The sequence below is a fragment of the Nesoenas mayeri genome, assembly GCF_963082525.1.
Source record: "Nesoenas mayeri genome assembly, chromosome: 5".
NCBI classification, from domain to species: Eukaryota; Metazoa; Chordata; class Aves; order Columbiformes; family Columbidae; genus Nesoenas; species Nesoenas mayeri.
This window is the reverse complement of record NC_137548.1, coordinates 18,228,852-18,244,394: the sequence shown is the minus strand read 5'-3', so window position 1 is coordinate 18,244,394 and position 15,543 is coordinate 18,228,852. Positions and strand designations below refer to the sequence as shown.

At 37.1% G+C, this 15,543-nt stretch overlaps 1 protein-coding gene across 2 annotated transcripts in view; it reads right to left on the bottom strand.

Moving 5' to 3' along the window:
* Positions 1–15,543, bottom strand: part of TTC7B (tetratricopeptide repeat domain 7B) — a 143,303-nt gene that overhangs the window by 86,859 nt on the left and 40,901 nt on the right. For both annotated transcript variants that reach the window (XM_080345090.1, XM_080345091.1), the window contains exons 6-7: positions 5,871–5,949; positions 4,351–4,523 (exon numbers count right to left, since the gene is read on the bottom strand). In XM_080345090.1, the coding sequence (XP_080201216.1) occupies positions 4,351–4,523; positions 5,871–5,949 (252 nt within the window). The remainder of the gene's footprint in view (positions 1–4,350; positions 4,524–5,870; positions 5,950–15,543) is intronic.

Genomic DNA, 15,543 nt, shown 5'->3' with positions numbered 1-15,543 from the left:
CACATACACACATAGTGACTGTGTTCTTACTCTCCAGATTTCTTTCTCTAAACTGTTTCTGAATTAGCACAAGTACTGTATTTCCTGTTTGTAGACCAACAGTTCCACAATCAACTGTTTAAATGTAGAAAGTAATTTTTTGTTGTTAATAAGCAATTCCTATAGTGTCAAGGGTGCTTGAACTACAATAAATTACAGACGGAAAACTAAACTTGTGTCCTGGTTTTGTTAAAAACAAGACCGGTTCTCTTTTAGTGATTTTCTCTTTCAGCTAAGTTCTTCTACGTGGCTGTACTTTTCTGAGTTTCAGCCTGCATATTTTTCCTAGGATGCTGTACTCGGTGCTGATAAGAGACCAACAGAATGCTGAAGAAGCCCGTGTTTAGATTTATTACTATGGTAGTCAGGAAAGACTGATAAGTTTTCCCACGTTCCATTGTGAGAGAGGCGTGTTTGAAGAGGGGTGGATGGAACAGGTGACTAGAACTGACCAACTGAGGATCAACAGAAGCATTCCATCCCATAATCATCATACCCCTATATAAGAGGGTGATCATGACTTCTGGGGGCCTGAGCTGCACCTGCTGGAGCCGCCAGCTCCGCCGCTTCTGGAGTGACGCCAACTCCACATCGACCACTTGAGATTGGTTTTGTATATTTTGTATATATTCTCTATTTATTAGTAGCATTAATAAAACTCCTTTAAAACTTTCCAACTTGAAGTCTAAGTCTCTCTTCCTTTCCCCTTATCTTTCTTATCATCTTTCCAATCTAAAGGAAAAGGGTGGCGGGAAGTGAGGGGATAACAGAGAGCGTCTGCCACAGTTTATTGCCGCCTTGCCTTAAACCGTAACAACTCGTCTGAGATTAAAATATTTTGGGTTTTTTTTTAATGCACTAGAAATTCAAGCAGTAATTAAATGCCAGAAAGGTGATGGAAATTAAAACACATCTGAACTCCAGGTGGTTTGAAAGCAACATTGTGAATGTACTGTGGTAAGATACAGCAGCTGAGATCCAAGGGCAGTGGTTCGTTGCTGGATTTTTGTTTTTCAATCAGTGCACATTGCTCACAAGACTTTGAAGAGTATTCTACATCTTAGAAGACATTTTTATCTTTACTTAACAAAGAAATTTCAAAATACAGTTACTCATGCATAAGAACCAGCCAGAACAGGGAATGAGGAGTGAAGAGGAAGCAGAGAACTCCCCATTTACTTACCCAGTCTGCAATACAGAATTTAGTAATCTGGAAGTAGATTTAGCCTGAACAACTGGCAATGGTTCCCAGAAAGCAAAACAACAACTGGAAATATTTGCTGTAGAAATTACTTTCTTGAAGAAAAAAAGACAAGTTCCCCCAAAAAGAACTACTAAAAAGTCACTTATCAAAATGAAAGCAACAGTTTTTTTTCTCCTACAACTCTGAAAATATTTTCATAAATAAGTTGATGATTGTCTCAAAAAGGAGATCCTTTTCACGCAGAAATTACTGGGAATTTCCTTTGAATTGTGTATGCAAAAAGTTCAGTTTAGTTGACTGAACTGAATTTCCTATGTCTCCTAACAGATGCAGGCATAGGAGTAAAGTAATTCCAAATGGGGGCAGAGCAAAAGAGGGAACTGGAAGCATGAAACAGCTACCAATCAAAGGCAAAGCAAATAGTTTAACACTCCTTCAACTGAGGATAAGGAAAACTGCAGAGGTAGCAACATAGAGATCTACACAATCATACAAGGTACTAGCCAGATCACATTCACCATCTTCAGAAGAACACAGTACACTTACTTGCTGTATAAGGCAGCATATTGAAAAAACAACAACAACAAAACGAACCAACATTACACCTCAGACTCAAACAGAGCTGGTGCTCAGATGAATACCCAGGAAGAAATTTCCTATATGTCTCTCCTGCTATTCACTGTCTTACGGACTTGCTTTCAACCACTGCTGGAGATAAGGTACTTGGCTAGACATGTTTTATCTGTTCTGGTATTAATCACTCTGATGTGACTAAAGAAAAGGACTTAATTATACGCTCTGTTGAAATTGTGGAAGTCCTCACTTGCATGTCCCAAGAACAAGAAAACTACACTGAACAAAGCCCCAGTTTTGCCAAGAGGCACATTTCTGCCAATGGATGAGTTGAGAATGAAGAACAGATATCTGAAAGACTGAGTCAAAACAAACTGTTGTAAGTATTCTGGATAGAGAAGGAAAATAGCTAGAAATCTTTGAAGATAAAGGCCATTCCATTTGCTAGTAATAATAACACCACAATTATGTGGGCTTGCTGCTGTATAAAGTATTCATTAATGGAAATTTGCAATAAATGCAGCTTAACAACTCAAATGCCTGCAGTACAACAGCATGTTAGGTTACAATATAAAGGTACTGTGAACACTAAAAACATCTCTTCAGAATTTAAGGTAGGACAACTTCTACACGCAATCTACCATAGAAGCAGCCTCTTTTGCACATATAACAAGGTCACATTATGGAAAAAAGCTTTCATTTTAACTAGTAAGGCTTATATACTGTAAGATAGGAAGAGGCTGTTCTTCAGGATTTGCTGTATGAAACCAAGTGAGAAATGAGAAAATGTACAACTTTGCATAGAAGAGTTTTCCTCACATTTGGGCAATAAATGCCCAAAAAGTGCAGTGATCAAGGTCTATACACAAACCAGTTATTTTCTTTTTACCAAAAAGTCTACCTGTACATACAGTTTGTTAATTATGTACTTGCAGAGAAACACAGTAGCTGTTCTGGCAAACTGAATGTTCAGCTCCTTGGAGAAAAAAGGGTCAAAATTTCATATGGAACAGACAACAGCCTCCTCAAAAGAGATTGCCAGATCACACCACTTTCACAGAATCACAGAACAGCCGAGGTTGGAAAGGGTGTCTGGGCACAGTGCCTCCACTCAGAGCAGGGTCTACCAGCAGGTTGCTCAGGATCATGTCCAGTTGGGTTTTTCACATCTCCAGTGATGCTCTCCAGACTCTACAATCTCTTCTGTAATTTTTTTTCCTAAGTTTAAATGGAATTTCAATCTTCTCCATTCGCATTATTTAGCACTGTCCTACTATGGTAGCTCACATTCTTGGCTAGATCATTATCTCCACTGCAACAATTTATTTCTTGGTTCTGTGGCTGACAGTGCTTTCCAGCATGTATCAAAACAACCAAGCAACAGTTGCTGACTATATTAAATATATATATATATCTCCACAAAACACTAGATCCCACAAGGACTTGCATATAGAATACAAGTAGAGCAGCACAAAGGTTGCAGACTATGCAAAAAGAAGCACACAAAGTTTCATCAGACCATCAATGCAATAAAAAATAAATTTTCAAAGTGCCAAATGGTTAAGATTTCATCAGTATCCTTTGACACAAGCATGCTCCATTCAGGCAGTAAGCTACACCCAAGGCTGTAAGAGTGCAACATTTTGTCAATAAATATTTTCGGCACTGTCAGAGTGTGTCTACAGAAAGCTTTACCTTAGAAACCATTTTTCATTTGATCAAATAGAAACAAACAACAAACTATTAACTTTTTCTTAAAAGTTCAAATTCAAGGAAATGGCTATCCACATTCAACACTAATTCTTACGGTGATTGGGTTGGAAAAAATCTCATACCTTTTCAAGGGAAAGACATACACCAAAGCTACACCAGAATTAACTATGGGATATGCTGCACAAAAATGATCCATAGCATACCACTTATTTGAATGGGTGAAAGAATAAAATTCAGCAAAAAGATGGCATCATAGAGAAATGCCAAAATTAACCTAAGAAGATTGGGAAAAAACAAACAAACAAGCAAACAAACTCTGAAACTTCTAGATAAATTGCTAACTATGTTTTTTGTTTGGTTGGTTTGGTTTGGTTTGGTTTTTATAATGTTTCAGGGATGAATTTGAATCTCGATATAGCTAAATCTTTCCTTTCTATGATAAACCAGAATAGAGGTCTAGAAACAGCACACAGCTTTTAAAATGCGCAGTCTCAGTTTTGCCACCTGCACTTCATGTTTTCATTTATATCTCAGGTACAATATGAGATATTGACTCCACCATATACTCCAATATAGAAGAAAAAAATATTTTGAGAACAGAGAACAAAAGGTCTTATGAATGCAGTGCAAACTTCTGCTTAGAGAAGTACGTTGCTTCCCCAGTTCTCTTCAGGGAATACAAATATACACACAGCATGGGAAACATTCCTGTTCACATTGCCAAATTCCTTCTACGTTTTCAACAATATAAACCAAAATACCCAGTGCACTGGGGAACAACTGCAATTATAGAAAAAAGAGGAGTATAAACTCAGGCATACTTTTCTCCAGTGTATACCCGCGGTCTTCTACTGAGCGCGTAATTCTTAGTATTTGAACCTTTTCGAAGTGGATCATCTAGGGGTGATTGGTGAGGAGGATCTTCCAGTGGATTCCAATAACTCTGTTCACACATTCCTCGTAACAAAATTTCAGCCAGTTGTCTTGCTATCGTCTGTAGAAGTGAAAGATAAATACTTTCCTTAAAAACATGGAATACAAACTTTTTGAAAATGGTTGGATTAGTTCTAATGAAGAGTAGTGATGGAGAATATACTGCCTGTTATTTTAAACAGGCATACTGCTGTTTGAAAAGTACAAGTGCCCAGTTCAATTCTCTAAACACAAAGAAACAAAATGGCAATAACAAACAAGTTTTTGATTTTATCAGTTAAATCCTGACACTTCTGAAGTAACAACAAGAACTATTGCTGCTAAGAGTGGAGTACATTAAGGTATAATTTCAGATATTTTGTGCTCAATAACCTCTACTGCTTCTCCAGCCCTGGAGCAAATATTTCCATGGGAGAGACCACAGTGGAGCAGGTATTTCTCTGCAGTCCCCGGGAGGATGTCAGTGGAAGATGTCTACGCTGCAGCCTGCCAAGAGGACCACAGGGCAGCTGGTTGATATTCCCTGAAGGAAATGCAGCCCATGGGAGGGACCTCACACTGGAGCAGGGAAAAGAGTGAGGAGGGAGGAGCAGCAGAGAGGAGCTGTGACAGACTCACCGCAACCCTCTACCCACCATGCACGGCTCAGGGAGTGGGAGGGCCGGGAGAGCAGGTGGAAGAATCAGGAATGAGGGACTGAAGTTGAACCCGGGGAAAAGGGGTGGGGGAAGGGTGTTTCAGTTTCTCTTTGTTTCTCATCATCCCACTCTTTTAACTGGCATTTCTCCCAAGTCCAGTCTGTTTTGCCCATGACAGTGGCCACTAAGCAAACTCCTTGTCTTTACCTTGACCCACAAGCTTTCCTATCTTATTTTCTCCCCATCATGTTAAGGAAGGGGAGTGAGAGAGCAGCTGGGTGGGCATGTGGCAGCCAACCAAGGTCAACCCACCCCAGACAGTTACAGTCTAAACCCCAACTGACTAGGGCTTCTGACAACTTGTATTGACGGTGCTAGTGTTTGCTGCTGTCGGTAAGACTCAGCAAGAGTGAAATGAGGTTGTAAATCAGCACAAAAAAGTTTACTTTGACAAGCTATTCTTGGCACCATATATTTGAGTGTAGAAATACACTGAGTGTAGAAGTACATTGTTAAGGTAAAGAATATTAATTTAAATCTTTGAAGCCATCCTGTAATCCATAACTATCAGGTTAGTCTCCTCTTTAATGTTTACATGCATACAAACTGCACGGTAGATGGCAATGATGAAAACTCAGAGATTAGTACCAGGGCAGTAGGAAGATGCTGTGCATCTGATTATTTGTCTCAAATTCATCCACTACATTTATGCTTTACCTGACTACTGAAATTCAGATGCTGCAATAGGAATGTGGTTTACTGTAACTTACCATTCGCAGATTTTGGGTAGTTCTTGTTTCGACAGCTCTTAGTAACTCTCTAAATCTACCAACTCCTCTTGTCAAGTTCCTGTATATAAACATAGAATTTGATAGTATTCCAACTTGGATATAGTAACACCTTAATATTACTTGATAAAGTTGCTAAAATCCATGCTATCATTTTTTGTTCCTCATATGACCATGACCTTCCTGTAAGACCAATATAGATATATATACATCCACACAACCATCTGGGAACCCCACCACTGATTACTGCAACAATATTCCCTGCCAGTTTATTGGAAAAAAAAAAAAGTTTTCATGATCAGTAGATAATTGAAGAGAAAGCAAGGGAAAGTATAAGAAGTGACCACTTCAAAAAAGGAAAAAATAAAAATAAAACTGAAGCTGGTCTTGCTACTACTATGGTTTTAATATTCAGTTACATTAGACTTGAACGTATAAACTTGCGGGTGGAGGGGGGGAACCAAAACAAAAAAACGCACCACAAACAACACTCAAACAAACAGCCATCCCATTTTAGCTGCCTCTTAACTTAAAATAGGGAAATAAAAAAAAAAAAAAGAGTAAATCTTGGAATCCTCAGTAAAAGTGACGTAAGATTTTAAACTCCTTTTCAGAGAGGAAAGAGCACAAACACAGCAAGGCCCTTGTGTGGCCAGAAGAGGACTGAGAGATCAGTGTTCTGTTCTCAACTTCACCTGTTTTTGGTGTGGCTTCTGCAACCAGACTGTCCTTGTCTACGCTTCTTCCACTTCTCCTGCCTAAATAGCTTTTGCAAAGAGATTCAAGGCCCTCAGAGAGATGGCATCATTAATACTAACAATTTCAGCAGATCTGAACTGTCTTCTCAAACAACAGATTATTTTGAATGGTCTTATAGCTTTATCTTTTTTCCTCATCACTGTATCAGTTACCTCAGCTATCTGGTTTACAGTCTGTCTTTGAACTGGTGAAGGACTGGGGTGGCTTTCTGCTGAGCTCAACAACTGAATTCTGCAACCTCAACACATAACGTAGGACACTCATTTCACCATGTGAAGTCAGCTGCAAAGCAAAATTATTTGATCAAAAGTGTGTTTTGTGTTAAAGCACTGCTGTTAAGTCATACAGTTGGATTATCTCAAGATGTGATTCTATGAGCAAGTTGCATAACATTTACCTAACACGGGCTCAAAAGAGAAAATAAATATCACATATTGTTTAAGTTTTCCACAAGTAAAAGCAATATTGCACTGCACTATAAAGCTGATGCTGAAATTGCCTTCCTTACTCTGATGTCTTTATTCACAACTTTATTTTAAATACCTTCTGAATTGCAACTTTGTACAAATTAAAAAAAATCCATAATTTTAACATGGATACTTTCTTTAAATTTAGTTGCAGAACACCTGAAACCAGTGTTTGATGCAAGAGATCTTGCTATAGAACTGTAGGAATCACCACTTTACCTGGAGACCCATTCACTTATTTTACTCTTCGGATTACATGACAGAGGTCATCTCTGTTCTGTTTTATATGATACAGGGTTATCAGTGTATTCCAGAAACTTTAGTCTCCAGCACAGACAGACATGTTTCATTAGCACAAGTTCACCCTCCAAAATGCTTTTATATAAAAGCTCATTTAAAAAGAACTAGCATTTCCAACTGACAAAACCTATATGAACAGGTTGAAAGTTACGTCAAAGTAAGCCACCAGTTGGTTAAAAAGAAATAATCACCTGTCACACAAGAAATAATGACTGTTTGTAAAAATTCCACATGTCACTGCAGAGCTTGGTCATACAGTGAACAGCTAGCACATATTAAGGAAAATTAATCTCCTGTATACATCTAACATGAAAACAACTGCATGAAATATTTATATATTTAACACATGCAGGCCTCTTAATAGCTAATTTATATTATACCAACTTCATATACTAATCAAATAAGTACAGAGAGACAGCAGGCCAAGTTTTGAGAGAATCTCTGAATTCAGTGGAAGCTGGATTCCTTCAGCAGGCCAAAACACAAACCAGTCAGTAATACCACACACCAAATATTTTAGAGAGCCCAAACCAGGCCACTGGAATCCCAGCTTTAAGTTCTCTGCTCTAAGTGCATGTTTCCCATGAATGGAGCTTTCTGTCCAGGACTGTATTGCAAAGTCACAGATGTGTCCTCATAACAAGATTAAAACCAACCAACCAAACAAAAAACGAACAACAAACAAAAACAAACAAACAACAAAAAAACCCACAAACCCAAACAGACAGACTAAAATGTTCCCTGCAAAACTGTTGAAAAAGAGCAAGAATTTGTCAGCTTGAAACACTAATTTCCCAGTACAGTTGAAATATACATTATGTAGTAGAACTTCTATCACAATAATTAAATATTTATGTAACTTTAAGAATTAGCATTGTTTTCCATATGAAGTTTATGTGTTTTGATGTGTTACAAGAAAAAAACGACTTTATGGAAAAGTAAGCAACTTTTAAAAGTCCTTATGAACTTCATGACAAGTTATTGCTAGTTACCCATTACATTTTTTAAGCACGTGCAAAGGACTGAAACTTGTGACTGAAGTTCTACTGTGTCATGGAAAAAGCAGTAAAACTGTACAAGAACAAAAAACATAAAATATACAATTAGTTTTTGCTTCATAAAGCATTTAACACTGATCCACTGCACAAGTGTACACAAACACAATACAGATTTGTCAAGCACCTTCTATATGAAGCATACTAAAAAAATATATTTCAAAACCACCATCTAAATCACCCAGAAATTGAGTTAAATGCTTTAAGAGACAAGTAATGAAGCAAAATGTAGCATGAACAATATGGTAGATCTCCACACTGCACTGCTTTTAGCAAAGTACATTTCCTGTATTTGTTAACAGTTTGTAACATTGGAGAGATGAGGGTTGTGAGTATTCTGGCACATATTGTTCCTGCCTAGGGTTGGAAACACACAACTTTTACCTGCTTTTCACTACCATGTGCCTTCGTGTTAGCAGTTCCACCCGTGCTGACCAAATGCCAGAGCAAAAGGTTCAGTTAACTTAGAAAACAATGTCCCACAGTGTCTGTAAATGACTTTGAGATCCTTTCTGTTCTCCAGACAAGGAGTTTTAAGGTACATAAACTCAGAGCTGACACATTTTCAGTGATTTCAGACATGACCAAGAGAGCCCACAGGCATTGCTGCTTACATATGTGTGTGTTTATATGACTGCCTCCCACCAGGACATGCTCGAGTCAAGCCCTTTGAATCACACCTTCCTAGTTTTTAAACACTAATTAAAATGTTTGCTGTTGTGTATCATCAAGAACAAAAAACCCCTACTTTGACTCTGCAAGTAGCGCTGTATCAGTTAAAGACCGGAAACTAGAATCTAAAGGTACAATCTCCTATGTGGATCACTGTCCTTAGGGCTAATTTGTACCCTTGTGGCTACATTTTTTCATGCTATTGGAATTTCATTCCAACAATTTATGTCGGAATGTAATTAATTATTCTGATGCAAAATCAACTTTATGCTCTTTCGAAAACTTCAGGCAGGATTTCTGTTTAGAATAATTGAAACATTTAAACTGCATCTATGCAAATGTGCTCACTCCTAAACAGAGAGATCGATCAATAACTGTAGATATGATACAAGGAAAGTGCTGGAAAAAAACTAAGGGGCAGTAAGGACAGACTTTCAATGCAGCATCAGAAAACCTGAATATAAGCACGTAGGCCAGCAGCAGCAAACTTTTGGCACAAACGAAATCGTCACCTTCACCACCAAGAAGTTTCTTGGTTTTAAAAAGCATGTTTGGCATCAGACACCACAGTGCTTTGACTGTAGTGGTCCAGATAAACCTCACACCCCAGACAAATACTTCTTATCTTTGCATTCTTAAACATACACACATCGAAAAAAGAAGTAGAAAATAATGAAAGGAACTGCTCAATAAGAAGCAGTCTCTATTTGAAAGATGTTAGGAAAAAGAACCGAACACCATTCCTTATAACAAAGGGAGTGAGATCTAATCACAATATACTCAAAACAGGGTACAAAAGTTCTAAATTTGACCTCAGAAAGCTGATAAGATTAATTTACTTTTTATTTACAGCAGATTTTGATAGTATCTTCTCCATTGGTGTGAGAACAGCTTTCTTTGTCAGGCATTCCCCTTATGCTTACCAATTAAAAAACTCCATATATTTAGTTTAAAATTGCCTTTTATAGATTAAACATTGAATTAGAATAAATCCTTTCTTAGTGATCTTAGACCAAACCTCACCTGTTCTGCCATTTGGTAGTGAAAATTTTTGTACTTATCCCATTTTGGAGAAAAAAGTATATCCAAAGCCATGCCAGTGAGCACATTAAGTTACTTACACTAGCCTAACTATTACCTCACTACAGAAGCTTACTATATGTAATTTAAAATGATAAAAACTGAGAACAATGAGATCTAGATTGCTTCATGGAAGCGATGAAACAGAAATAGCTTTTGGAATTGAGCTCACTTCCCAAAGCGCATACTCTCTCCACTCTTTTGCTCTATATTTATTTCAAGAAAAAGAAATGCAATGTTTGTTAACACAATGGTACATTATAAGTTCTAAAGGTTTTTTTTTTTTCTCCCAAGAATTCCAAGAGCAAAGAAAACAAAGGTATTTGTTTTAAAGAGAAGGAGTAAGGGCAGGCAAAACTCTTAACACACGAGCCAAGCACAACAGCGGCATTTCAGTAACTTTGGTATGACTGACATGTTTACACAAAAAATATAACAATGTTTTAAATCTCTACACTCTCACTAATAATTTTCAGCAAATTAAGAGTAATTTACACATTAAGAACAGAAATTATTTTACATTTAATCAAGTTACTATATAAGCAAAATTAAGAAACGTGACAAATCTAGAGATTAACTCTTTTGCAGTAACTGAACAACATCCTAAACTGAGACACACCATCTACCATACTAGAGAAATTGCTCTATATAGCCCTACAAAGATGAATTTAATAAAAATTTTTAAAAATGACTGAAATTCTATGGCTTTCTGCAATAACTTCATTAAACATCTGACCAAATGGACAATGTTGTCTTCTGCACAACTGATGGTGCTTCAGGTGGGCTGTGACTAATGTCTGTGCCTGTCTTCCCTCAGGTTTAAGGAGAAAAAAGTGCTAAACATGCCAGAAAATTTTACTAAGGAAATCAGTTAACAGAGGGAATAAAATAAATAGAATTTACTCTGGTAAATATTTAATTCTGTAGTACACATCAATTTGTAAGGTCATAAACTTTATAGAGTTATTTTATCTATATATAAAAGTAAATATAAAAACTCCTGCAGAACTAGAAAGAAGCATGTGCAGCACCAACTGTGATTTTGTTTAGAATAGCAAACTGAAGTCCTAGGAGGTCACTCAGTTTAATATCAAGCATGATAAATGCACAAAGAACTTCAGTAGTGACCAACATGGGCATGGTTTTACAACCTGTCTTAAAGATTCAAAGGTCAGAAATCATCAGCAGAAACTACAAAGGAAGTATATCCTGTTAAGATGCAAGATTTTTAAGCAGCAACAAAACAGGTGGGATGCATCAACAAAACCGTAACATTTGACAGAAGCCAAGATCTGAAGTGACATATCAGATATTTAATCAGAAACAGTGCTGAGTAACAACAAAGCCAAACCCTGAGCACTGCATGTGGTTCATCCTCCCAACGGTGATACCAAAGAAGAGAAGGGGTGGGAGGAATACAGAGCTACTCTTGCAATGAAACCAAACTAGGGGCAACACCTATAAAGAATAAAGCTGAGCTGGGAAGGGGGCATTCACCGACACTGTATTCTTGCCACTGACCATGCCTGGCTGTCTCAGGGAGGGATTCTTTATGACCAGCATGAAGTCAGCAATTCAAAGTGTTCCTTCAAGTCCAACATGAAAGGCAAAGTGTAATATACTGGACAATAGCATAAAACCAGCAACACATTAAGTGCAAAAAGTGATAGCAAAAATTAACATGGGGAGGGAGAAGAAAAAAATTAAAGAACAACAAACAAAACCAAGAGGTTATCAAACCTTTATTGATTTTCTAAGTCCCTTGGTAACCCTGGAGACGTTTAATTTTGAAGCTACTGTTTCTGTTTAGCTAAAGATGTTAAAATTGGAAAAACATTTCGTTTTCCACTACTTCAAGTTGCTTAGGTATCACTTCTCCATCAGTATAGTTGATAAGACTTTTGTCCTTTTATTGCCAACTCTTCTATTTGCTATTAGGCTTTCATAGTAAACCAAAGTAATAGAGGACAAGATTTCCTTTCTTCTTTCCTACACAATAGTACTTACTAAGGTGTCTTTTATTGTTATACTCTTCAAATTAATAATGAACCAATGTTCAGTGTAACTCAATACATTAACTTGGGCAAAAGCGAGGAGAGCCAAAATTCTCCAAATTCATACTACATACAACACACAAAATGTGAGTTGTATCTACAAAGAGGGACAACACTTTCTGGAAAGAATAGTCCGTGCAAATACTTCAAAATGCACAAACAGAATATATATTAGTAATCACCTATCTTTATACTCCCCCTCTGTTCATTCATTGTGGGTAAGAATTCATGCAGCACTCCTACGCATGAGGCTTACAGCAACACTTCTTTCAGGAAGGAATGTAAAACCACCTCTCAAAACTATCCTGCCAATAGTCTCATAAAAATATCACAGTAAAGTAATTGAGATTACTTCACTGCTGAGTTGCCTACCAGACATGTGCCTGTTTGAATGTGATCTGTGAGGAGCTACTTGTTTCCAAAGAAACACTGTTTTAAAATACCCATGCTGCAGTAATATGGGATTTGGTAAACAAAAAAGCACTGAAATTTTGTCAAAATTATTTATACATATGCAGTTTGCTTATGCACAGGAGAGAAATAAAATGCACATGGGCACTAACATACAGACAGAGAAGGAAGTGTTACTTTTACCTTCTCATGCTTAAAATACAGTGAATCAAATGTGAGTTCAGAAAAAAAAGTCATTTGGGACAGTGGGCCAGCACTGGAAGAAGAATTTGAGATGCAGGAAAGGTCAGATTTAAGATGTGTACCAAACCTACACAAAATTGGTTTGGTACAAACATGAAAATGCTTGAATGTCACAAAAATAAAAAAAGGCAATCTTCGGTCAACTGGTCATATAACACATTATCCTGCCAGTTACGTATTTTAAATGGAAAGGATGCGGACTTTCAACCTTTGACTGGTGTATAGCATTCTGTAACATGTAATATGTCTCCAAGGTATTCACAGGAGAGAATATTCACCATGGTCAGTCTAACAGTGTTTCTTATCTTAAATAACTAGATGCAACTTTGTAAATTGTTTGGTTAATGACAAGGAAATAACTAGAGCAATGGATACTTTGAAAGAATTGATGAATTTTCAAATGCCTTTAATCTCAATAACAAATGAAAACAGACACACACAGCCTCAAACACCTGCACAATACTGTACCAGTCTCCTGTTCACTAATTGCTGAATATAAACATACTGGTACAATTTGATTGCTACAGCACTGCCTATAGATTAAGAGGACAGTGCCAAAGAGACAAAAAAATATAATTTGGTAGCTCTTTGAAAAATAGCTTACGAACAGTTATTACTATTTAAAATAAAGATGGATCCTCCTTTACTACTACTAGTCTTCTTTTTTTTTCTTAAAGCTCTGTACATAATTAATCTCCTAGTTCTTCCAAGAGCCAGTTCTCTTTATCACCGTGACCAAAATACATGCACTCTTTCCTTGACTAACTTACCTTAATGCTTAGCAAATGACTTTCTAATAGTAACATAAAGAAATTCAGCACCAATTAGCACTCCTACCTTCTAATTTCCTCCTTTTGAAGTTACAGGGTCAATTAACATTTTTGCAGTTAAAACTGGCAGCATAATATTAACCAGTTTAAAAACACGATTTCAACAAGAACCAATGTAGTTAGTAACCAATAATTAAAAAATACTGAAAAGCTCCAAGTTAAACTATTACTAAAGATTTAACAAAAAAGGCCAAATTCATAGAACAAAATCTTCCTGTTGGTGAAAATAGCTATCATCCAGGTAGAGCAACTAACTGTCTTTCAGAGAAAAATCACTTTTAACAGAAAGAAACTTGAAATATTTAACTAGTTGTAGGTTGCTGCAGCTCATATTCAGGTGATATATCTCATGAATATTGTTCACAAAACACCTAAGCCTCAAACTTCAGCAGAATTTGAACGTTGATCTTTGGGGACAGGCAGAACCAATGGCCGAGGCCCTGAGCAAGCAGCTCTGCGCCGGCTGTGTAGCGAGCAGGGCTGAGGCCCAGCTGGCCCCTCAGAGCCCCCTCCAGCCTGTGTGACCCTGTGAATCCCTGTCATACAAGCTGCAAGGGAAGGGACAACAAGAAGAAAACAAACCAACAAACTTCTGGCACAGCCACGCCACGTGATACCTGGCACGTGCAGCAGCGCTCTTCAGAACAAAATCAGAATCAGAGAAGGAAGTAAAAATAAGAGCGTTAAAGACAGCAAGTATGTTGGGGGGAGCAGTGGAAGTGCACTAACTACTCCCTCCCCAGTTTAAGGCTTCAATGCCTTTTTGTTTAATACCCATCACAACACAACATAAAACCAAAACCTTGAATTTGATGCTTGCAAATGTGAGCAACAGGCACAGTCAGCAACAGTTGGAGTTCATGGGCTAAAAAGCACTCAACATTGTCTCAGAAAAAGTGAGCTAGAGTCAGAATTCCAACTGCAAATTATTAAAATGATTCAAAATCTAAGATTGACTCAGATACTAACATTACTCTTCCAGTGTGCTTTGTATAATTAATTATTACAAAGTTATTTGATATTATTTTGAATAAAAGTAATTCCTTCATGTTTATATGCAGTTCAATCCTCCATGTAAAACTGTCAGATTCTCTATCTATCACTTCACTATGGAATCTTATTTTAATAACTCTTGAAGACACAACTCTGAGCAGTAAACACACAACAAGGACTGAAAGTATTCCTGATAGATGATCTTATTTGAATCTGAGGGAATAATAATTTCCCCTTGCATTCAAACGTATTGTTTTTTCAATGAAAACTAACAGAGTAAGAACAGTATCTTAAATAAGGACGAGGAAAGCATCTGATATGGCAGATAGTAAAGTATATTTTGAAAACTCATTTTTGTTAGCAATCATGAAACAATCATTTTTGTCTGTATCTTGAATATATTCTGCCTTAGTTTCCTAACCACATAAACATGAAAAGTTATCTCCAGAACAAAGTTGTTCTGAAAACTGCCACAGAAGTAATTTCCAGCTGACTTTCCAATATACCAGTGATAGCTCACTTATAAAGAATGTGGTACTTCACAGGATTTCCATGTTCCTGAATTTCACCTTACTTTCTATTCAGTAGTTAATGACCAATTTGTTTTGAGACTAATGTAGGATATTCAACAAGATCTCAGCAGATTCAGAGAGTGATGGGCATCTAGCCCTGTACTCTAACACAGTGGACAGTGTGTCATACAGTGCCTTGATGTGCATTTATATCAAGCAGTTAAGTAAATCCTTCTCTCTTATGGATTTCTTCACTGTAAAATCTCCAGCTGTGAGCAC